A 22622-nucleotide genomic window follows, 5' to 3' on the forward strand; every position below is an offset into this window, starting at 1 on the left:
GAGTTGAGGAGCCCAGCAGTTTTTTAAAAATCCTGGGAAATTGAGACATTGGGTTCTTGACTGCTCTTTATCCAGGCCTAACATGAGTTTTTGCAATCCCCCCGGATACTGCTCTGAAATATCCTTGCACTCATTTAGTTTTCCCCAGTCAAGTCTCACAAAATATTTTTAGTTTAATCCTGTTGGGAGTAGTAAGTATACAATTTCACGTTGGCTTCTGCTGTATATAGTCCTATGTCCGTCTAGATACACATCCTGTGTTCCTGTTCATCTCAAGGTTTCCAAAATAGGAAAAGTTTTAAAAGAAAATCTGCTGAATGCTAGGTGAATATGTCATTTTTTTATTGTCAGGCACACGGTATCAGTTACACTTTAAGTGTGTGTGTTTGTAATCTGGTAATCTTGTTAATGAAATCATTTATTTAACATTATATCTTCACACTGGAAGGGAGGGACCCTTAGCAGGCCCCCAACCTAGTGAGGAAACAAAACTAGACAAAGTCAGCCACGTGAAACACATGTGCTACATTGAAGTCCAAATACATCCAATTCCAAATAGTCGCTCCTCAACCTCCTTTTTGCTTTTAGCTCGGATCCTTGATCTTAACTACTATCATGGGGAAACCGATCCTTCCTTGGAATTGTCGTGTTCTATTTGCTCTCTCAATGAAAGCCTCGTTGTTCCTCCAAAGTCGTCATGTTCTTTGTAGAAAGCAGGTGGTTTTTGCCCTCAAGCCTGAGCGCCTCTGTCTTGTGTTTCGCTTACTGTTGAGTGAAGTCAACATTGCCATGGCAGCGCCTTTGCCCGGTCTGCTTTCAGGCTAAAGCTTCATTTGTTGTGGGAGCCTGACGAGATTTCACCTCCCATTTTTAGAAGCTAGGGCAGGGATTCCAGCATTCGGTTCCCCTTTGGTCTACAGCTCCCCCGCATGGCTAGCGTGGGTTCACGCGCGACAGCAGGCATGATGGTGACCAGCAGCCGCTTTATGCAGTGGGAACGGGTGTCATCATCCCCATTTTACAGCAGGGAAAGTGAGGTGCAGAGGATTACGTACTCTTGTCCAAGGTGCGCCACTAGCTTTGGTTTGATGCCAAGGCAGGAGTGGTAAGTGGGTCCAGGATCCTGTCAGCTCCCTGGAGCTGCACGCAGAACTGTGCGTGTGTGCGCGTGTGTGTGCGTGCGTGTGCGTGTGTGTGCGCCCCATTCCTCACGGTAGCCGAGCAGCTCGGCTGGGGCTGGCAGAGGCTCCCAGCTGCTCTTCTAGGGGATTTTCAGTTTTGTCCCCGTAAGGAATTTCTGCTCATGAAGATTTCTCTGGTGACACATTCTTTGTGCAAATTACCATAATTTTCCATTTCCCTTTTGAGAAATTTTTTCCTGTTGAGAAGTTTTGAGTCATCAGGTCTTGTAGAAAATGTCTTAAAGGTTTTATAATAAATAGAAATGAAGAAGCTCTGACTTGGCGGACAGTTTCTTTCTTCCCTTCCTTTTTTCACTTGGTTTCTTGAAGAGGTAACATTTAGAAGTGGTAAAACAAAATGCAGCAATGATATACAGTGAAAACTAGAGCTCCATCCTGCCCTTGCCCTGCTCCTCCGAGGGCCCCCCCCTTACCCATCTCTTGTACGTCCAGAGCTGCGGACTTTTTGTTTGTTTATGAGCTAGGATTTCACAGCCTGGGTTTATGGTTTTGGACAAATCGCACGGCCCAGCTTCCCCTAGGAACGGTCAGGTACTGTATGTTGTTAAGGGACTTTGAGCCACTCCAGGAAGAGGTACTTAGAATTTTCAAAGGATATTATCATATTTAGTGGGGAGGCCGTTTGCACAGGCTGCTCTGGAAGAGCCATGTGAGCATGTGTCGGATCCTGAGCCACCAGCTAAACCCTCCTGGTGCCATCTGGGGGTGACATTGTCCCCTTCTTCACATCCCAAGGGTCCAGCCCCGTGGGACTTTGTAACTTATTTTTCTGCTTCTGATCCTTCCCCTTTCAGTCTGTTCTCCATACTGATGCAGCCAGAGTGAGTTTCCTGAAATGTGAACCTAACCATGGCCCTCTCTCGCTTAAGCCCCTGGCCAGGCTCCCAACTGCCGGGGCTGAGCGCTGGGTCCTTGGCATGGCCCTGTGTGCCTGGCTCCAGCCTGGCCCTCCGGCTGCGTGTCTCACCACGGTTTCCAATCATTTCTTTCGTGATGCTGCGGTGTGCTGTCCTCCTTCCACCTGGTCCCCACACATGCACACCATTCTCTCATGCACCCCTCCATGGCTTATGCTGTCCTCTATCTGAACATCCTTCTTGCCTTTGTTCATGTGTCTTGTTAGGTGTGGCTAGGTGTCCTATCCTCCCGGGGGTGGCACCCCTTCGGAACTCATCAGAAGGTGCTGACAACGTCTGGGACTTGCTCCCTGGTGGCAGGTCCTCGAGTAGGGGGACACTCAGATAGGCCTGGCCTTGTTCCGGGTGGAGCTGGAGCTCCCTGCAGGGCACCTGCCCCAGGCAGCGTTCTGCAGTGGATTTGAAGTCCATGTCCGCTCCTCTGTCCCCTAGCCCACCAGATGTGCATATGAGCCCCCCGAATCTATCCGTATTTAACTTGAATGGGCAACTCTCCCCAGGCTTACTGGCCCAAGTGCCACAGTAACAAAGGCCTCACAGCACAAGTCTGAAGCTGGAGGGGAACAAAGTCCCAGTGCTCTTTGGTCACATTGGACCAGGCTGTGGCTCCCTCCTTTTTCTCCACCTGCTACGGAAACTTTGAGCCGTGCGCTTCATGAGTAAAGGGGGTTCACTTGGGATAACCTGGTTTGTTTTAATTCATTTTTTCCCTCTTTGTGTCACCGGTATCAGTCACAGACTTAGTAATATCTGATTCCACTTTCGCCAGTATTTGTGCGGTACTTCCTGTGCTCACAATTACCGTGTATGTGGTGGTTTTCCTGTTGAATGGGTGAGCAGTCTAGAACCCAGAGAAGCTTGCCTGAGGCCACCCTGCTAAGACTGGAGCCACGATTCACATGCATGTCCTTGGATCTGAGTCTTTCGGTGTTTCTTCTTCTTTTTTTTTTAGGGGATGGGGAGGGGCAGGGAAGAGGGAGAAAGAGAATTTTTTTTTTTTTAAGATTTTATTTATTTATTTGACAGAGAGAGACACAGCGAGAGAGGGAACACAAGCAGGGGGAGTGGGAGAGGGAGAAGCAGGCTTCCCGCCAAGCAGGGAGCCCGATGCGGGGCTCGATCCCAGGACCCTGGGATCATGACCTGAGCCGAAGGCAGACGCTTAACGACTGAGCCACCCAGGTGCCCCAGGAGAGAGAGAATCTTAAGCAGGCTCCACGCTCAGTGTGGAGCCCAACACGGGGCTCAATCTCACAACCCAAGCTGAAATCAAGAGTTGGATGCTTCACCAACTGAGCCACTGAGCACCCGTGTCCTCTTCTTTGTCCAGTGTTTTCTCCCATGGGGACTCTGGTCCATCCTGTGGCTTTAACCACCATCCCTCCTGTAGACGTCTCAGCTGTGTTGGCCTGACAGAACTCTCGTGTGCCCTGCCCTCTCTCTGCCCGCTGTCATTCCTCACCTCAGCGAATGGCACCTGCACTCGGCCAGGTTCTCAGGCAATCGATTTAGTGTTGTCCTTGACTCCTTTTCTCACGGCACACCTCTGCTTGATCAGCTGACCGTTGGCTCTCCCGAACAGCTTCCTGGTCTGACTGCTTCCGGCTGGGCACAGGGCCTCCATCTCCTGCTCCTCTCCCAGTGTTCCTCTAGCCCCTCCTACCCCCTTGCAGTCACTCCTCTGCACCCAGGCTCCTGGGGCACCCCGGCATACTTGGAAGAAACTCCAGAGCCTGACTTGCCTCTAAGACTCTGGCCGGTCTTAGCCTCTGCGGCTGCCACTTGGGCTCTTCTCATTTTCCCACTGGCTTCCTCCTCTCCAGGGCACACCAGCCCCTTTGTCAAGGTCATGCCTGCTCCAGGGCCTTTGCGTTTGCTCTTCTCTGTGACTGCAGCAGTCCCTGGCCTTATGGTGGCATGGCTTGCTCTTCACTTCATTCAGGTCCTTGCTTCAATGTCACCTCCTTGGAGAGGTCTTCCTTGACTATATGTGTTTTGTTTTGTTTTTTTAAAGATTTTATTTATTTATTTGACAGAGACACAGCAAGAGAGGGAACACAAGCAGGCTTCCCACGGAGCAGGGAGCCCGACGCGGGGCTCAATCCCAGGACCCCGGGATCATGACCTGAGCCGAAGGCAGATGCTTAACGACTGAGCCACCCAGGCGCCCCTTGACTGATTTCTTAAATATCACATAGCCTCTGCCTCGTCTCCACACCTTGTTTTACCTTCTTCACAGCACCTAGTATGTGCTTCACAACACCAGGTTATCCCAAGTATAATATAATAAGTATATGATACTTATGACCTGTCTTCCCCACGACGCTCGTAGCTCTAATGAGACCCACGACCAGCACAGGGGAGGCGCTCATTCAGCATTTGTGAAGTGCTTTTGTCTTTTCCGTGTGTCTGTTTCCTGATTTAGGGGCTGCCGACCCTGGGAGGGGACGGTGATCATTAGGAGTAGCTGCACACAGCTGTATCACCCCACAGACTTTCTGTATATCGAAGGACATTTCTCATTCTCATTACTTCTCAAATACGTATAGATGCTGTTGTGATTAGTGGAATGGAAATTCTTTTTTTTCATAGTGGTTTTGCCCCGTATTTTCTCAGTTAACAAGTACCAAAAGTACAATTATAATTTCATGAAGGTCCACAGAATATTTGACCTTGAATTAGTTGCACTCAGAAAGGCCAGGAATCACCACTCTGTACAGGCCTCTTTCCCAACTTGATTTACAGCCGTGAGAGAGCAAGGTCCTGGGGTAGGTGCTGTCAGCCGCTGTGACGAGGAAGTTAGTAAGTAGTCCCACCCGGCAGTGAGTTTATTGAACCTGGTAGGGGAGGCGGGGCAACAGACGGGCCTCCCTTTTGGCCAGGTCTGTGCACTGCTGCTCAGGGAGCATTGGGGTGGAGAGCGGGCTGTTGGGAGAAGGATCAGATGTCGCCAAGTCCCACATATTCTGATCTTGTCTTTGTGGGAGCAAGTCCCTTAGTCTACCTTCTGTCAAGCTCTAGGAGTCCCCAGAGTAAGTCCTAGCGTCATGGATTCCGCACTGGCGTGAGCTTGCAACAACACAGGACAGCACTTTCTTCAGGACCAGCCTGCCTTCCCACTCAGCCATATTCCCTCTTCAGAAGTGTGGTTGAGTGTTAGAGATCGTGGAGGTTGTATAATTTGAAAAGCAAAGGCAGTATTACAATTTAATTTTATATTTAGATATAATTTTTAGGTGTTTAAAAATCAGTATTTTGGGGGCGCCTGGGTGGCTCAGTCGGTTAAGCAGCTGCCTTTGGCTCAGGTCATGATCCCGGGGTCCTGGGATCCAGCCCTACGATGGGCTCCCTGCTCACTGGGGAGCCTGCTTCTCCCTCTCCCTCTGTGATCTCTCTCACTCATGTTCTCTCAAATAAATAAATAAAATCTTTAAAAAACCAATGTTTTTGGTAATACAAACTTCACAGAAAATACTACTGAGTCTTGGCTGATAGGATTATGTGGAAGATAGCAGTGATTTTCAGAGTGGAGCCATTATGCAGTAGAAGATCAAGTATCAGAATCTGGGGCTGTTGGGAAGGGCTGAGTCAGTCTGTATGTTTACCCTAAAGGGGAAATTGATGTTAAAAGTTTGAGACACACGAGCTTACTATAAGAGCTGTATTTGCTGGGCAACGAGGAAAATGCCGGAAGGGCTGGTTTTGTTGGGACTTGCCTTTCTGCCATGTTGCCCTGAAAAGGGATAGGGTGTCACACTGGGTGGATGGTAGGTTGGGCAGGTAGGTTTCGCAGTTGCAAGGCTGGCCTGCTGTGAATTTCCATTGCCTTGGCCTGAATTTGTGTGTGTGCTAAGCTGGAGACAGGAACCACCTGTGTTTCCAGAAAATCCGGAATGCCGGGCAGCTGGAAGCGGAGTGGTGATCCCTCTCACCTGCCCCTGGACATGAGATGGCTGTGTCATGTCCAGGCCCACAGCCGGGCGCAACGTGTTGTGGGAGCCGGGGACTGTTTGTCAAGATCAGCAGCTCCTTCTGCTAAGCCAGTTGTTTTCTGGCTTAATGGCTTCCCTCTGTGTGACAGTTTGGAAACCCTGCATGCAGTGTAGGGCCTGCTAATAACCTGGGTAATATTTCATGTTTGACAGGTGCCCCTTTGACTCCGAGATGGAGCCGTGCGCTGCGGACCCACTGAGAGCTCTGGGCAGGCGCTCCAGCCTTCACCCGGGAGCACCCTTGGGCTTTAACAGAACAGTTGTTCAATATTAAGTGCTTCCCTGACAGAGAAAGCTGCTCTGAATGGTTCTTGCCCAATGCCCCTCCCTTCCCTCCTTCCCTCTCTTGATGTTAATTGGGCTCTGGGATTTTTCCAGATTGCTTTTAGAAAGAATAATGGGTTATGATTACAACGTCTTAACAAGGTCAAGTCACTAAATAGTTACCCAAGGTACCCAGCATAAAAGGATATGTAGAAACCATCTCATACGGTTTTCGGCCTCAAAATAAAACTCTAATTTGCATCCCTGCTTCCTGGTAGCACTAGTTCGGTGGGTGTTTACCGCGTGGCAGGCACGGAACAGGCTCCGGGCTTACCGTATCTAATGGAAGCCTGTAACACACCTGGGACGCAGCCCCACTGGCCCCATTTTGCCAGAGGAGGAGCTTTGCTGGAGACCCACTGCTGCCGTGGCAGGTGGCCGACCCTGGATCCGGGTCCTACCGGGCCTGACCCCAGAGGCTCTGCTGCCTCTGCTCAGTGTGGACTTGACACCAGAGTAGCCACGTTCTTAGTTGCTTGGTGACCGGGCAGTGCCATGCGCGGCACCGTGTTTCTTGCCATGTTGAAGAGACTCCCACAAATGCCATTTCGTTGTTACTGGGGGCAGGGTCCTAGGGCCTGGGATCCGGGTTTTGTTGAACCTTGTGGATTTCACCACCCAAGGGGAGCCCTTCCTCATGTCATCATCTGCTTGCGGATGTTCTGGAACTGAAGCATGAATGAGATGGGTTGTGTTTCCCGTGGCCAGCCCCCCTGCACCCCATTCAGCTCCCCTGAAACCTGGGGCCCGGGCCTCAGCACAGCCCCAGCGCGAGCGGCCGTGAGCATGCTGGCAAACAGCCCTGTCTTGGCAAGATTGAGGATTGTACCTGTACCTCACTTTTTTCTTATTAAAAATTCTGTCAACTTTTGAAAAATGTTGCCATACAAAAGTATATGAAATGTTTATGTTTAATTAAAATAATAAATCTAGGTGTATCCGAGTCAGTGTCTCCGAGGACCCCTGCTTGCCCTTCCTCCCATCCAGACAGAACCATCGTCCTGGACATTTTTTTACTTGTTGCCTTTTCTTTATAGTTTTACCATCTGTTGCTGTGAGCAACCGCCTCAAAACTTCGTGACAACCCACCGGCAGTTTATTCTCCCAATTTTGTGCGTTGACTGGGCAGTTTCTTTTGTTCCACAGGGTGTTGGGGTCATTCATGTGACAGCATTCAGCTAGTAGCTGGGCTGGAAGGTCCAGGAAGGCGTCTCGCATCCCACTGTCTGCTAGGGCCTCTGAGTTCATCACGTGGCCTGTGCCCATGGCGTCTCCTCCGGGGCTCCTCCCTGTGCCCTCTCTCTCCGACAGGAGACCCTGGGCATCCCTACGGTGGGGTGGCTGGGTTGCGGGAGAGCCACGCGGAATCTGCAGCCCTCTTAAGGGCCAGGCCTAGAATGGGCGCCGAGTCCCTGCCTCTCGTCGGTCAGAGCCACCCAGATCCAGCTGGAATCTCCTAGCAGGTGTGGTGGGATGGCGGGACTTGTTGGTGGCCATCCGTGTCCACGCTGGTTACTTGTGCCTGTTTTGGAATCATACTGCAGGGCTTCTCCAGGTCCCTGGCTTTTCCATTCCCAAACGAGTTCCTTGTGAGGCAGGCCAGGGCTGTGTGTCCGGCTGGGTGGGTGGCCGTCAGCAGAGAGTCCCAGCTCTGACGCCAGACATCTGCCCTGTTCATCAGACCACGGAAGAGGTCACCGGACAGGAGTGAGGAGTGCAGTGAGGAGTTTCTGGAAGGTCGGGCCATTTCTTGAGCGGACAAGTCATGTGCCAGTTGGTGGCTTCATTTTCTGCATCTAACCTGAGGGCTTTGGGCTTGGTGGGCTCTGTGGTCTTGTTCTGTTTGCATTTTCTGTAGTTCTAAGCTTTTAGGGTCTTACTTAGAGTAGCTTTAAGGCCCACATTTATCGCCCTTAAAGCAAGACAAGGTAAGGGACCCCCCACACTTCTGCTCGAGTGAAGGAAGGGACTGCAGAGCGGGGCTGGGGCGGGGGGAGCCGCCCTTGATCACCCACATGAGGCGGCAGGGCTGTTGATCTTACTACTGCTGCAAGTCTCCCCGGACGAGGCGACCCCTGGGTGCGTGCCCTGACTGGGGTGGGCAGCTCCCACATCCAGCTGTGTGGCCCAGGCAGGTGCCCTCACCTCTTCCCAGGCCCCTCTGAGCTTGGCCAGATCGCGGTGGGCTCGTTTCACTGTGGAGCGTAGAGGGAAACAGGAGACAGTGGGAGGATTGCCGTGATCTTCTAGAGCGGTTCACGTAGCTCTGGGGGTGGGGCACTGCCGGGTTCTAGCGCGGCCCATCTGAGGGGAGGACCACGCCAGCTGGCCCCTCACCTGCTCACCACCTCGCCTTAGGGAGAGAGGGGCTGCTGGAGCTTTCTGGAGGAGGGCCAGCTGGCAGAGGTGAGTACTGGGGGCAGCTGGGGGCCTCTGAGCTCCATCTGCTAGTGGGGGGGGGGTTATAACGTCCCCAGCGTTGCTGACAGCCTGTGGGGGGGACCCCATGAGCACTCGGGGAGCCCCCACGGCTGTACTGGCACTCCCAGGGGCTGATGGCAGGACTGCACTCCCTGGAGCCTGTGTTCAAGGCTGCTCATCTGCGTGTGGCAGTGGCCTCTCCCTCCCTCCCTCCCTCCCTCCCTCCCTTCCTTCCACATGGTTCTGCTCCCTCCCTTTCCCGGTCTTCCCCTGCTTCCTCTCTCACCCTCTCTCCCGGTGTGTCGTTTCCTTTTCTTTCTTTGATTTTGTCAGAACAGATGCACCTTAGGAGTGTTTCTCTGTTGGAACAGCTTGGAGGCAGCCTCGGGGGACCCTGCAGGCCTCCGTGTTCTGGCCCCCACACCCACGTCTGGGCGGCAGCTCATGTCGGAGGAGCGTGGTTAGCGTTGGGTGGAAAACAGTCCCTGTGGGCCCCCACTGCTCTCCTGGCGGGGGGGGGCACGGGAGGTACAGGGCCACCAGCCACCCTCTCCTAGGACCTTTCTCGACCTCGCCAAGGTCTCTGAAAAGAGCGCCCCCCTCCGTGTCCAGCCCGGGAGAGCCGGCTCCATGCCCTTCCCGCAGCAGCTCGAGGGCTCGTGGCAGCCCCCTTGATCGGCCGCCCTCGGAGCTGGCAGCCCCCTTCCACCCTGGGGTCCCTCAGGTTTCTCTTCACTGCAAGTCAGGTCGCCTTCCGGCCGGAGGGTTCTGCCTTCAGCCGACTCCAGCCCAAGGGCCTGGACCAACTCTGTACCTCGCGGGGGAGGGTTGTTCAGCGGATGCTCCCTGATTGTTTCTGAACCTGGGAGACACTTCCTCCCCCTTCAGTTTTCGGGTCTGCTGCTGGTGAAGGTGAAGGAGCCGGGGTCGCTGCCAAGTGCCGCATGGGCTTATTCTGAAGCTGAGGGAGCATCTGACCCTCGTGGGCTCTGGTGGTTCTCCATTTGGCGAGGGGTTTCCGCACTTGGGAGGGGTTTCTGCGCCTGGGCTTCCGAGGACATAGGGAGTGACTAGTGACGGGGACACACGCTCACGTGCCTCCCCCTGGCCCCAGCGAGAAGGCAGATCTTGGGGTGAGCTGGCCTGGCCTCTCCTTGCCCCCCGCCTCCGTCCCATGTACCTCTTGCCCGGTGTGTACTGCCTTCGGATCCTAGGCCTGAGTGCCCTGGCCTGGGTGTTCAACCCATGGACTGGACACTGGTTCTTTTCCATGTTCTCCAGAAACGTGTCTATTTTATTTTACCAGCTCGGGCACAGAGCGGCCAGAATTCTCCTCGGATTCATTCCTCAGGTCACAACAGGAACTTGCTTGTTCTAGGGACTGAAGACCAACAAGGACGCCTTCCCAGGTGTTGTGTGTCCGTAGGGGCCTCTGCTCGGGGGCCCCTGGTGCCTCTCTGCCGAGCTCTAGCTGGTGGCACCGTGACAGAGCAGAGACCCGAGAAGCCGTGGGAGCTTGTGTGTGGAGGCCAGGATCGGAGGATGGTCGTGGGGATGTGGGAGGGAGGGAAAGGCTGTTCCTGGGTCTCCAGCAACAGCTGCTCTGAACTCACAGCTCAGACAGAGGCTGGCACGTGGCACACAGCCTGTTGTCCCCGCCACGTTCCCCCTCCCTCCCTGGAGCCCTGCCTGCCTGCCCGGTGACCTCCCCCAGCTCAGCAGACACCTAGCCCTGGTTTTGCAAAGTTTCCAGACACCACAGGGTGGGTGGGCTTTGCTGGCCAAGTCCCTGCAGGTGGGGAGGCAGGCGTGGCTTCCCTCGCTGCTCATCACAGCCAGGCCACCGTACATGGTCAGGGCTCCCGCACAGTGACTCACCCCCAGGAGGCTGATGTCACAACGGCGGGAGCGCGTGAGGGGCTGCTGAAACCTGGGGGCCGGGAGCCCCGAAGTGTCATTCTCACTTGCCCAGAAAGAGCCTGGGGCAGCTCTGAGCAGCCCCAGGCCTCAGATGCGGGACCAGGGCCTGACAGCCTGGCCCTGGGTTGGGGGGCGGGGGGAGGTCTGTGCAGTGTGACCCCAGGAGTGGGGGTGTTGACTTTTATTTTGAAACTGGGTCTTTCTTGAACTGAGGGCCTGCTATTTTCCCTATAAAATGCTGGTCTGAGATGCACTCTGGCGTGGTGCTGCTGGGGAGGAGGGAGCTGTTTTAGATACTTATTTAGTCATGGCTTGTGGTAGTTCATGATTATTCGGCACCAGGCCATGGAATTTTTCTGAGCATTTTCACTTGAGACAGTTGTGGGATTTCCAGGCATCAAGGGAGGCCTTTGCCAGAGAGGTTGAAGCCAGCCCCACAGCTCTTGGGGGTCAGGACCAGAGTTCATTCTTCCTCCAGGGACAGCCTGGAGAGGTTTCTGGAGGCAGAGGACTCCCCAGCTTTATGCAGTTCCCTGAGCCTATGAATCAGAGCGAGCGACGGGTCCCTGCCCCCAAGGGCAGGACTTTACCCGAGCCCTGTGGGTGCTGCGGGAGGGGGTCCGTTCCAGAAATGCTGGGCGATGGAACATCTGTCTTCCTAGACGCACGTCTCACCTGTGTGACAGAACGGGGAAAACAACGAAATAGGTTTTTGTAAAGCCAAATGTATCGAGTTGAAGGAGCTGGCCTTCTAAGATTATGTCGTGCTTTCTTTCTGTAAAAAATGTTAAACTGACCATGTCTTTGTCTTTTTTAATGCTCACCGTCATCAGTGTTTTGTATTTGTTTTTTGGCTTTCTAATGTCATTACCTGGCAAGACACAAAGGTGGCTGTTTTCTGTTGGTCCCTCAGTGCTTTTGGTTTTTGCAACTTTGCTGGCCAGTTAAACCCAGGGACCTGGGAGCCGCTGGTCAGCCTTGGCTTGCAGAGGGAATCGGGAGTGATTTACCCTTGGTGGATTTACTTCTCCCGCGCGCTTCTCACCTGGGAGTTGGGGGGTTGACTGTTGGGTGGGCTGGCGTCTTCTCTGTCTGCTAATGCGAGGGCCCCCCGGCTTTCCGCAGCCATGGATTTTCCCCAGCACAGCCGGCACGTCCTGGAGCAGCTGAACCAGCAGCGGCAGCTGGGACTGTTGTGTGACTGCACGTTTGTGGTGGACGGGGTTGACTTCAAAGCCCATAAGGCAGTTCTGGCGGCCTGCAGCGAGTACTTCAGGATGCTCTTCGTGGACCAGAAGGATGTGGTGCACCTGGACATCAGTAACGCGGCAGGTACCCCATTGGGTCCAGGGCCACGCTTGCGGAGGCTCGGAAGCTGTGGCCGGCTCTGTGCCACGCAAGGCCCTCCTGACGTTCCTGACACGGCCCCCACCCTCCTGGGGGTGGCACCTTGGAGCTGAGGGGTGCGCCAGGCCTCCCACACGGGCCCCAGGCCACGAGTGTGTGGGCATCGAGTTCCTTCCACATTCGGGGGGGCCTGTTTTGACTGGGAGCTGGGTGGTAAGAAGAGAACTGACAGGAAGGGCCCGTGGCAAGCTCTGGGCCGGAGTGCATGCAGGACCGGCTCGGGAGGGGCAGAGAACAGCGGTGCTCTTCCCAGCCCCCGACCCTTTCCCGTGGCCCAGTCCGTCCTGAACCCCTACCCTCGTGCTAACCATGATGGGGATGGCCACGGTTGGGGCTCGGAGGGGTGTCGGGAAGACCTGGGGATTGAGAAGGAACTGGTCCTAGATTTGGCTCCTAATGCAGAATGGCGGACCTGCCATGAGAAGGTCAGGGCGAGGTGGTGGTCCCCCGGTTTACGGATACGGAAACTGAGACCCAGAGAGGTCAGGTGACTGGCCTGGAGGTCGGATGCGTTTTGGCAGAGCCCTCATGAAAGCCAGTGCTGACACCCTCTTAGAGTGTCCTGCGGTGGTGGGGTGTGGTGGCCGAGTGGTGGAGAGTATACCGGGGGGGGGGGGGGGGGGGGCGCCCCGGGGGGGGGGGGGGGGGGGGGAGTTCACACCGCTGTCCTCGTGCAGAGTGGGCATTCACACCCCGTCCTCCGTGTCGAGTGAGCATTCACACCCCTGTGCTCCGTGCAGGGCAGCTGTCACCCCCTCTGGCCTCTGTGGGGGTACTTCATTTCAGAGGCTGTGGTCTGGGCGCCAGTATGGGGGGGGTGCTGGTGGCCTGCCACTCTGCTTTTCACAGATCCCCGGGTCCTGCTGCCGAGTGGGGCAGCTGAGCCGGCGGCCAGTGCCTTGAGGTGGGTCCGTGATGGCCTTCTGTGTCCTTGGCAGGCCTGGGGCAGGTGCTGGAGTTCATGTACACGGCCAAGCTGAGCCTGAGCTCCGAGAACGTGGACGATGTGCTGGCCGTGGCCAGCTTCCTGCAAATGCAGGACATCATCACGGCCTGCCATGCCCTCAAGTCACTGGCTGAGCCGGCCGCCAGCCCCGGGGAGAATACGGTGGCCTCGGCCACGGAAGGTAAGAGTCTTGGTAGGCTGTTCCTGAGCAGGCGGCTTTGGATGGGGTGTTGCCTCTTACTCTCCCTTTCCTCTCTCTGGGCCTCAGTTTCCTTACCCGGCGTTGCCTGCACCGTGGGGTGCTAGTAAGTCTCAGGAAGGCCTTCCGAGGGGCCCGTCCGCCTACCCCTTCCCCACCTTTTATCCACTTGCTTTGTGCTCTGCTGCCCCAGAGAGCTGGGGGCGTGCCTGGCCCAGGCCTCTGCACACGGGGGTCGCTCCTCCGGCTGCCCTTCCCCTCTCGTGCCCTTCCTCCTGATGCCGGCTACGGGCCAGATTCTCATGGTACCCTTTGCAGAGAACCCCATTCCCTTCCGAAGCGCTGACTCTGAGCAGCGACTTTGTTTTGCGTGTGGGGTGTGCTCCCCGACCGGTGTGGGCGCCCCCACGGAAGCGGCACCGGGACTGTTGATCCTGGGCCCAGGCGGCCGCCGGGCGTGTGCAGTAGATGCCTGGGGAGACAGACTGGCAAGCCACTACGTAGATGTATCCCCAGGGAGGATCTGGAAGAGCTACCAAGTACTGGGCCACCTCACCCCTCGAGGTGATGGGCACGTGACGGGAAATGGCAGGTCTGTCCTGTACCATCTGCAGGAGGAGACAAGAGAGCCAAAGAGGAGAAGGTGGCTGCCCCCACGCTGGGTGAGCTGGACCCTGGCGGCAGCGGTCCGCCCACAGGCCCAGGCCGGGAGCCCAAAGAGGAGCGCGGCGGCCAGGCCGAGAGCACGGCCAGCGGTGAGTTACGGCACCGAGGACCTGTCTGGCCGTCCCAGCCCGTCCCGGCAGCCCGGGCCCCAGTGCAGCGAGCGCCTCCCTCGGGAGGCTCCTGGGGCCGGGAGGCCGGAGTGGGGGGCCCAGCAGCCACACCCCTTGAGCTCTGGTTACCCAGACTGACGCGTTGTTCGCTCTGGGGCGCCTGTTGCAGCCAGAGCAGAGGCCCAGGCAGCCTGCGTTTGGGGCCTCAGCCGCTCCCGGGGGCTGGTGCAGGAGAGCCTTCCGGCCCGGACGGCAGGCCCTAACCCAGCCTCGCGTGTTCCCACACCACACCCAGGGGCCGAGCAGACGGAGAAGGCTGATGCCCCCCGGGAGCCACCCCCCGTGGAGCCCAAGCCCGACCCCACGAGCAGCATGGCCGCTGCCGAGGCCGAGGCCGCCTTGTCAGAGAGCTCTGAGCAAGGTACCCTGCCCCTCCCCTGGGGCCCAGCCAGCCGGCACTCACGCCCCCCAGCGTCCCTCCTGCACCCCTCCAGTGGATCCCCCCATGAGTCCGCTTTAGCTTTGGGCCCAAGGCATCTTTCCATTCTCGAAATCTGGCCTCTCTTTCTTGGGGACGCACCGGCCGTGCTTCTGCTGGCCTGGGAGTGTTGCTGGGCCAGTGCCGAGCGCCAATAGGGAGCCCCTCACCCCACGTACCCACCGCGGAGCAGGTCCCGAGCCCCCGGGGGACACTGGCCCACGGCCCCCTGCGGGCAGCGGACGGCCGGGGTGGGGGGGGCCCTCTCCCCGGCCGGCGCCTGGCAGGCTTGTCTGCGGCTGCGGGACCGAGCGGGGCCCTGCGGGGAGCCCATGCCCCGAGGGCAGCGGAGCCCAGCCCTCCGCCTCGGCCTTCGCTGGCTCTGAGGTCGCGGCCTGCAGAGGCCCCTTGTCGCCCTCCCAAGCGCCTCAGTGCCTGCCCTTCTCGCGGCAGAAATGGAGGTGGAGCCGGCCAGGAAAGGAGAGGAGCGGGACGAGGAGGGCGCGGCGGAGGTCAAGGAAGAGGGGCCGCCGCTGGAGAAGGGGGAGGCCCCCGAGGAGAGCGAGGAGTCGGCCAGCACGGACTCCGGCCACGAGCTGGGCGCCGAGGCCCGGGGCCTGCGCTCGGGCACCTACGGCGACCGCACGGAGTCCAAGGCCTACGGCTCGGTCATCCACAAGTGCGAGGTGCAGCCCTCCCCGCGCCCCCGGCTCCCCGCCCCCCCCACCCCCGCCGGCTCCCTGACGCCCCGCCCCCCCGCCCCCGCAGGACTGCGGGAAGGAGTTCACGCACACCGGCAACTTCAAGCGGCACATCCGCATCCACACGGGCGAGAAGCCCTTCTCGTGCCGCGAGTGCAGCAAGGCCTTCTCGGACCCGGCTGCGTGCAAGGCCCACGAGAAGACTCACAGGTACGCGCCCCCCCCGCCCCCCGCCCGCCCGCCCGCCCGCCGCGGGGCCCGGCCTCTGGGAGCCCAGCGACGCTCCCCGCCCTGTCGCCCTGTCGCCCCCAGCCCGCTGAAGCCGTACGGCTGCGAGGAGTGCGGCAAGAGCTACCGGCTCATCAGCCTGCTGAACCTGCACAAGAAGCGGCACTCGGGCGAGGCGCGCTACCGCTGCGAGGACTGCGGGAAGCTCTTCACCACGTCGGGCAACCTGAAGCGCCACCAGCTGGTGCACAGCGGCGAGAAGCCCTACCAGTGCGAGTACTGCGGGCGCTCCTTCTCCGACCCCACGTCCAAGATGCGCCACCTGGAGACCCACGACACCGACAAGGAGCACAAGTGCCCCCACTGCGACAAGAAGTTCAACCAGGTGCGCGCGCCCCCGCGGACACGGCGGGGAGGGCCCCCAAAGAGCTGGGGTGGGGAGGTGGTTCCCCCTTTCCGCTGCCGGGACCCGGAACATGCCGCCGGCCCCGAGGAAAGCTGGAGCTCCATTCAGGGCCCGCGGGGGCGGGGCTGAGCGTCCCTTGTTCCCGGGGAGGGGCCGCCGAGGCCACGTTCCCCCGGTGGCCCTTCTGACCCCCGGCCTGGGCACAGGTGGGGAATCTGAAGGCCCACCTGAAGATCCACATCGCCGACGGGCCCCTGAAGTGCAGGGAGTGTGGCAAGCAGTTCACCACCTCAGGTAGGCCCCGCGCCCGCGCTTCCCCCCCCGCCCCCCCCCCGGCGGCCCCCCCGCCCCCCCGCCCCCCCCCCCCGCGTCTCGCCACAGGGAACCTCAAGCGGCACCTCCGGATCCACAGCGGGGAGAAGCCGTACGTGTGCGTCCACTGCCAGCGGCAGTTCGCCGACCCCGGCGCCCTGCAGCGGCACGTGCGCATCCACACTGGTGGGTGCTCGGCCCGGGGCCGGGGGGGCGGGGGTGGGGGGGCGCGGGGCGGGGCTGGTGCCCACGCCTTCTCCTGCCCCCCGGCCCCAGGCGAGAAGCCGTGCCAGTGCGTGATGTGCGGCAAGGCCTTCACCCAGGCCAGCTCCCTGATCGCGCACGTGCGCCAGCACACCGGGGAGAAGCCCTACGTCTGCGAGCGCTGCGGCAAGAGGTCCTGGCCCTCCCCCCCCCCGCCCCCGCCCCCGCCCCCCGCACGCCCCAGGCCCCACGGGGGTCCCTGGCAGCCCGCTCGCTCGGGGAAGGGGGTCAGGAACCGAACCTAGAGCTCGCTTGGCAGCGGCCCGGCTGCCGCCCGGCCCAGGCACAGGTCCCCAGGTCCGCCCCGATCCAGAAGAGGAGGCAGGAGGCCCCCGCCCAGGCCCCCGCCCCCCCACCTCGGGGCCGGGCAGTTCGGTGCCAGCCGCTTGCTCTGCGCGCCGCAGATTCGTCCAGTCCAGCCAGCTGGCCAATCACATTCGCCACCACGACAACATTCGTCCTCACAAGTGCAGCGTGTGCAGCAAGGCCTTCGTGAACGTGGGGGACCTGTCCAAGCACATCATCATCCACACCGGTGAGCTGGTGCCCGCCTGCCCCATCCGGCCGTGTTCTTGGGGGCGGGGCTGGTGGGAAGGGAGGTGCCTGCAGATCCCAGCCTTGGGTGCCAGTCCTTGCCGCAGGGGGCCTGGGAGGTCCAGTTCCAATGAGGACCCCATTTTCCTAGTTTCCTGAAGGTGCGGTGGCCACTGGAGGCTTCCGCGCAGCCCTGGTGCTGCCCCAGAGCACTTGCTGCTGGAAAGGACAGGGTTTTGGGGGAAGCTGGAGGCCACTGAGGTCCTCCCCCCCCCCCCCCCCCCCCCCCGGGCCCCGCGCCCCCCCCCCCCCCCCCCCCCCCAACGGCAGGCGAGAACCTTGCCTTCCCCCCCAGGAGAGAAGCCTTACCTGTGTGACAAGTGCGGTCGCGGCTTCAACCGGGTGGACAACCTGCGTTCCCACGTGAAGACTGTGCACCAGGGCAAGGCGGGCATCAAAATCCTGGAGCCCGAGGAGGGGAGTGAGGTCAGCGTGGTCACCGTGGATGACATGGTCACGCTGGCCACCGAGGCACTGGCGGCAACGGCCGTCACTCAGCTCACAGGTGCGGGCTGCGGGCAGCAGGGGGTGGTCACGGGCAGCTGGCCTCCGCGGTGGCTGCGACGGGGCAGGCGCCTGAGGCCTGAGGCCCTGCGGACTCCGCCCGCCTTTGCCCGCAGTGGTACCAGTGGGGGCCGCGGTGACCGCCGACGAGACGGAAGTACTTAAGGCCGAGATCAGCAAAGCCGTGAAGCAAGTCCAGGAGGAAGGTGAGAGGGGCCGGGCCGCCCGGAGGGTGAACACGGGTGGACCCCGAGGGCCGTCCCCATCCTGACCACGGCCCCCACCTCCCACAGACCCCAACACCCACATCCTCTACGCCTGTGACTCCTGTGGGGACAAGTTCCTGGACGCGAACAGCCTCGCGCAGCACGTGCGGATCCACACGGCCCAGGCACTGGTCATGTTCCAGACGGACGCGGACTTCTACCAGCAGTACGGGCCGGGCAGCGCGTGGCCGGCCGGGCAGGTGCTGCAGGCTGGGGAGCTGGTCTTCCGCCCTCGGGACGGGGCCGATGGCCAGCCCGCTCTGGCAGAGACGCCCCCCACAGCCCCTGAATGTCCACCGCCTGCGGAGTGAGCGGGCGTCCCTCCTTGTGACTGTTTATTTAAGGATGGCCGGCACCCTAGATCTGAGACGGGTGGCCCCGTTCCCTAGAGAGAATAAATTCGATTATTTTCTAACGCTGCCTATAGCTCCCTGTGGGGGTGGGGCGGGGAGCTGGCAGAGCTGTGGCCGAAGCCACGGAAGGGCTGCCCCTCCCAGGCACCAGCCGGCACCGACCTGTTCCTTGGCCAAGCGGCCAGGCTGTCCCTCCCGCAGAGTGGGACTGGTGCCTCTGGACCGGTCTAGGAAAAAAAAGCTGGCTTCCTTGTCCGGAGTCGGGGTGTGGGCGGCACGCTTGGGGCCAGAGAGACCGTGGCTCCGTGCACCCCATCCCCTCATCCAGTCTCCCCCTTGGGCTTCTCACCTGTTCAGCTTCAGGACCTGCGCTCCCCTCTCCGCCGTGGAGCACAGCTGTGACCCTGCTCCCCCTCTGCCCAGTTGGGTTGGCTTACCAGGATCCAGGCACCCCAGAGAGAGCCCAGCTCAGAAGCCCGTTCAGCCAGAGCGGCAAGGTAGGCAGAGAGCCAGGCCCAGCGGGCCACGGGCCCAGCTCTGTTGGGCTTGGGGAAGCAGGAGGGCTCCCCCCTCACTTCACAGGATCAAGGCCGAGCCAGTGCCCCACTCTTTCGGGAACATTTATTTGCCCTCAACCGATGGAGTCTACGACCAGGCTGAGGGTCAGAAACGCGTGGCCAGGGGCTTTGATGGGGGGAGGTGGGGGACACGGCCAGCAGGGGCCGTAGAACAGCTCATCCTTACCCTCCTCAGGAGGGAGAGCGGATGCCGTCCCTGCCCCTCTACAGTTTGCTCCGAGCAGTTGTAATCCCTCCCTCAGAGATGGCGCCACCTCCTCACTCCGAGAGCCCCGTGATTCTCTCAAGTGAGACCATCAACTCTGTGGTCCTGTCCCCACACCCCGCCTCCCCAGCTTCTAGTGGGTCCAGCTGCAGGGGGAGCCGGGCCCAGTCGCCCCACCCTCCTTGCTGGCGCCGGGGCAGGCCTGAAGGAGGAAGGGGCGAGAGACGAGACACCAAAGTTTGCCTACGAGGTTTCAGTTTGCCTGGTGGGTGGTTCCCCCGGCCCCCTCCTCACCCCCCCCCCAATCCAACTTTGAAGTGCCTTCCTTCTTACCCGAGAACAAATAAGTTCGGTCTGTGGCAGAAACCTCTTTTGTACAAGATAACATGATGCTTGGGGAGGATTAAGTGGCAGGAAGGGAGCAGGTCCCATGGACAGACTGGGGGAGGGAAACAAGCGGGATGAGAGCCAGCTGTTCCCATAAGCAAAGGACCCTTGGTCCTCCCAAGTGACAGTCACATCCACACTTGACGTGTTTTGTATTTTTTAATAAAGTTTGTAATCCAATGGACACACAAAACAAAACTGCGCTGAGAAAACCAGTTTCATAAATTAATAAGTGTTAGGAAGTTGGGGGGGGGGGAAGAGGTCAAGGTAACAGGAAGGGGGGAAGCCAGTCTTTTTTGTACAGTCTTTTTGTGTGTGTGACACTTCCAAATCGCGGGGGCAGGGCCCGTGCTGTAACGAAGCGCACTTATACAAATGAGTGACAATACAAAGTCTGAGTATGAAAATAAGATTCTTCTCTGAAAACACATTTTTGGCACAGATTAAAAAAAATGTATGTCAGGGGAATTTGATTTTTTTTTAAGTCGGTATTATATATATTTATATATATTATATATTTATATGTACACACATCCCAAGTTCCGCATATCCCACCAGGAAAGAGAATCCTCCTGTCTGCTCTTTTTCGATTGTAAACTATACATCCGGGTGAATCAAAGATGGTGGCGGCAGGAGAACTGAGAAAGGTGACACATTCAAATGAACAAGGGGAAGGGCGGGGTGGGGACAAAACAACCCAATGAAATGTTCCTTGACCCCAGTGTTCCGGCAGAAACCTGATGTCCTGCGCTCGAGTCCTCGATGTGTGTGTTTCAGGTCCACCAAGACATCCAGAGTGTCACAGCCTGTCTTCACTGTGCAAAAGTCCAAGTCACTAATTTAGTGCAAAGGCAGTTCTGTTCTGTTTCTTAAAAACAAAAACAAAAAATTAATTCCACTGCCCAGTTCCTTTTCTCCAAAAAGAGGAGAGAGAAACCCAGCCCCAAGGTGTCTGCAGAGTCCATCGGGTGGTGGTCTGTCCTCGGGCTAAATGTCATGTAAACACACAGGTAGCAGCACCACTGCCCAGAGGGGTCTGCCCCCCTGAGCCTGGGGGGGAGCGGGCTCGAGGGCAAGGCTGGCGGCTGGCAGTGGAGGATGTCCCCTTCGGCAGCTGCTTCCTCCACGTGACTGGGGGGTCCTGGGTTTACTTTCCGCTGCAGAGCCTCGGGGAGATACACCGAGTGGCGGCCATCAGTGGCTCACACGGAGGCGATGACAATCATGAGGTGGGGAGAAATGTTGGAGACGCTGGCAAGGAGGTCGGGGGCCAGACGGGACAGGTGGCTCTCGGAGAACTCGCAGGGCGGGAAGATCTGCAGCACATAGGCGGGCTGGGGGGGGGGGGGGGGGGGGGGGGGGGGGGGGGGCGCCCGGGCGGGGGGGGGGGGGGGGGGGGGGGGACGAGAGAGAAGAGTGGGATCCCCTGTCTCCACATCAGCCACCCCACTGCCATTCTTAAACATTCCCAACTGGGGGCCCAACACACCGAGCTCGGGTGAGTCCGTTTCCCCATCAGCTAATGCCCCCGGGACTGTCCACCAGGAAGAACCTAGGTGTCCGCAGGCTAGCCACCTGAACGACCCTCCAGGGGAGCCTCCGCAGCCCGGAGCTGAAAACCTCTGTGGTCTCAGCGGTCCCGCCCTGGGTTAGCTCCAGGATGGGCCACGGGGGCCCCACCTCTACACTCCGCTCGAGTCCTCTATCCAAAACGCCCTTCTGCCCACCTCGGAGAAACCTCTGGACTCCTCGGAGTCGGCACTGGTAGCCCGATTAGACGGCTGACCAGCCTGACCACGTGTGGACAGCGGGCTGACCTGATTGGAGCCAGGGTTGGGAACGTTGATGATCCCTGCCGCCTGCTTGGCCTGCAGATAGGTGATGAAGGCCGCCTTGAGGGACTCGGTCTGGCTCACGACGTCCTCCTGGTCACGGCCGCAGGGCAGAGCCAGCAGCAGACAGTAATCTGTCTCCACCTGTGGAGACAGCAGCAGCGGTCGGTCATCCGGGGCCTCCCCTCAGGACAGTGGCCCCGTGTGGAGGCCTGTCCGACCAGGGGTTCGGCTGCGGAGTCCACAAAAGACCCCCCACCCCCACCCCCGACCTTAAAGTCCACCCTATTTGTTGACTGAAAAAAAACGGTTTCTGAGCCTAGAGGCATTTTACACCCCCGCCGGCGACAGAACGTGCGGGGCAAGCCACGTCCTCCCTCGTGGGCAGGGCAGTCGCTCGCCTGGGCCCCGAAGCTCACCGTCATCCTCCGGGCAACCCCTTCCAGCTGCGAGGCCTCCAGCCGCATCCTCTGGGCGATCCTCAGTGGGGGGCCTCCTTCCGACAGGGGCAGAGACCGATGGGCCAGAACATTGTTGCCAGAGACAAAGTGGAGCTGCACGGCAGCCGTGTCGTTCTTGAGGGCCAGCAGGCCCTGCCACACGATGGGGTACTTCTGCTCTCGGGGAGACAGACAGGAAGTTAAGCTCCCGGCTGCAGAGCAGAGCCATGCTGGACATGGCCCCAGACAACAGCTTACTGGTCTAAGTGGGGACCTTAGGACCTTCAACACAGCGCAAAGCTCGGAGGGGAGCCGGGGAGGCCCCCTGCCCAGGCTTACCTTCAGGAGCTGGACCATATCCACAGGCCTCTGGGAAGTCAAGTGTGGAGAAGAATCCGGTTTGGGAGCGGGCTGGGCTTCGGTGTGCGTCAGAGCCAGTCCTGGAGGGGTGCTGGGGCTTGAGGTTGTGGGGACAAACAACGGCTGCTTCGGGGCAGCCTGAGCAGGGAGAGGGGCCGGGAGGTCAGGCTTCATGGAGACGGACACGGGGGAGGGGTAGGAGGTCTGGCTGGTTTCTGCCTGCGCCCTCTGAACCTGGGCATGAGGCTCGGCTGGCCTGGTTGCAGGTACGGTTGGGAGGCGAGGCTGTTCTACTCCTGTCTGGGTCCCCTTCGCCTCCTGGGACACCTGAGGCATCTTGCTGCTTGGTGGCTGGCCCGGCTGGCCGAGCTGGGAGGGCTGCGTGGGCTGGGCAGGCTGTGCGGACTGCACGGGCTGGGCAGGCTGTGTAGACTGTGCAGGCTGAGGGGGCTGCAAGGGCTCACCTTCAGGAGCTGGGCCCTAGAGTTCGGCAGGGGAGAGAGGAACGGAGAGGAGAGCGTGTTACCCCCGGCACCCTGCCCACCGCCCCCCACCCCCACCCCACTCCCCAGCCATGGGCTCCCGGGCAGGGTCAGCTGCAGGCACCCCC

At 59.2% G+C, this 22622-nt stretch overlaps 2 protein-coding genes across 8 annotated transcripts in view; one reads left to right on the top strand and one right to left on the bottom strand.

The window, feature by feature from the left end:
- Positions 1 to 20216, top strand: part of ZBTB17 (zinc finger and BTB domain containing 17) — a 32356-nt gene extending 12140 nt beyond the window's left edge. For 2 of the 3 annotated variants that reach the window (XM_035019714.1, XM_035019713.1), the window contains 14 exons: positions 11902 to 12108; positions 13122 to 13310; positions 13943 to 14083; positions 14400 to 14525; positions 15036 to 15268; positions 15351 to 15493; positions 15596 to 15896; positions 16124 to 16211; positions 16299 to 16415; positions 16506 to 16626; positions 16898 to 17028; positions 17383 to 17592; positions 17708 to 17797; positions 17885 to 20216. In XM_035019714.1, coding sequence (XP_034875605.1) covers positions 11904 to 12108; positions 13122 to 13310; positions 13943 to 14083; positions 14400 to 14525; positions 15036 to 15268; positions 15351 to 15493; positions 15596 to 15896; positions 16124 to 16211; positions 16299 to 16415; positions 16506 to 16626; positions 16898 to 17028; positions 17383 to 17592; positions 17708 to 17797; positions 17885 to 18168 — 2379 coding nt within the window. In that variant the 5' untranslated portion in view covers positions 11902 to 11903 and the 3' untranslated portion in view covers positions 18169 to 20216. The remainder of the gene's footprint in view (positions 1 to 11901; positions 12109 to 13121; positions 13311 to 13942; positions 14084 to 14399; positions 14526 to 15035; positions 15269 to 15350; positions 15494 to 15595; positions 15897 to 16123; positions 16212 to 16298; positions 16416 to 16505; positions 16627 to 16897; positions 17029 to 17382; positions 17593 to 17707; positions 17798 to 17884) is intronic. The other variant, XM_035019715.1, reaches the window with a different exon arrangement.
- The window catches only part of SPEN (spen family transcriptional repressor), a 103316-nt gene continuing 100242 nt past the window's right edge, over positions 19549 to 22622 (bottom strand). For all 5 annotated transcript variants that reach the window (XM_035019711.1, XM_035019710.1, XM_035019708.1 and 2 more), the window contains 4 exons: positions 21992 to 22492; positions 21632 to 21826; positions 21198 to 21356; positions 19549 to 20714 (listed from right to left, as the gene is read on the bottom strand). In XM_035019711.1, coding sequence (XP_034875602.1) covers positions 20583 to 20714; positions 21198 to 21356; positions 21632 to 21826; positions 21992 to 22492 — 987 coding nt within the window. In that variant the 3' untranslated portion in view covers positions 19549 to 20582. The remainder of the gene's footprint in view (positions 20715 to 21197; positions 21357 to 21631; positions 21827 to 21991; positions 22493 to 22622) is intronic.

The sequence above is a fragment of the Mirounga leonina genome, unplaced genomic scaffold (genome assembly GCF_011800145.1).
Source record: "Mirounga leonina isolate KUSES-001 unplaced genomic scaffold, KU_Mleo_1.0 Mir_173, whole genome shotgun sequence".
NCBI classification, from domain to species: Eukaryota; Metazoa; Chordata; class Mammalia; order Carnivora; family Phocidae; genus Mirounga; species Mirounga leonina.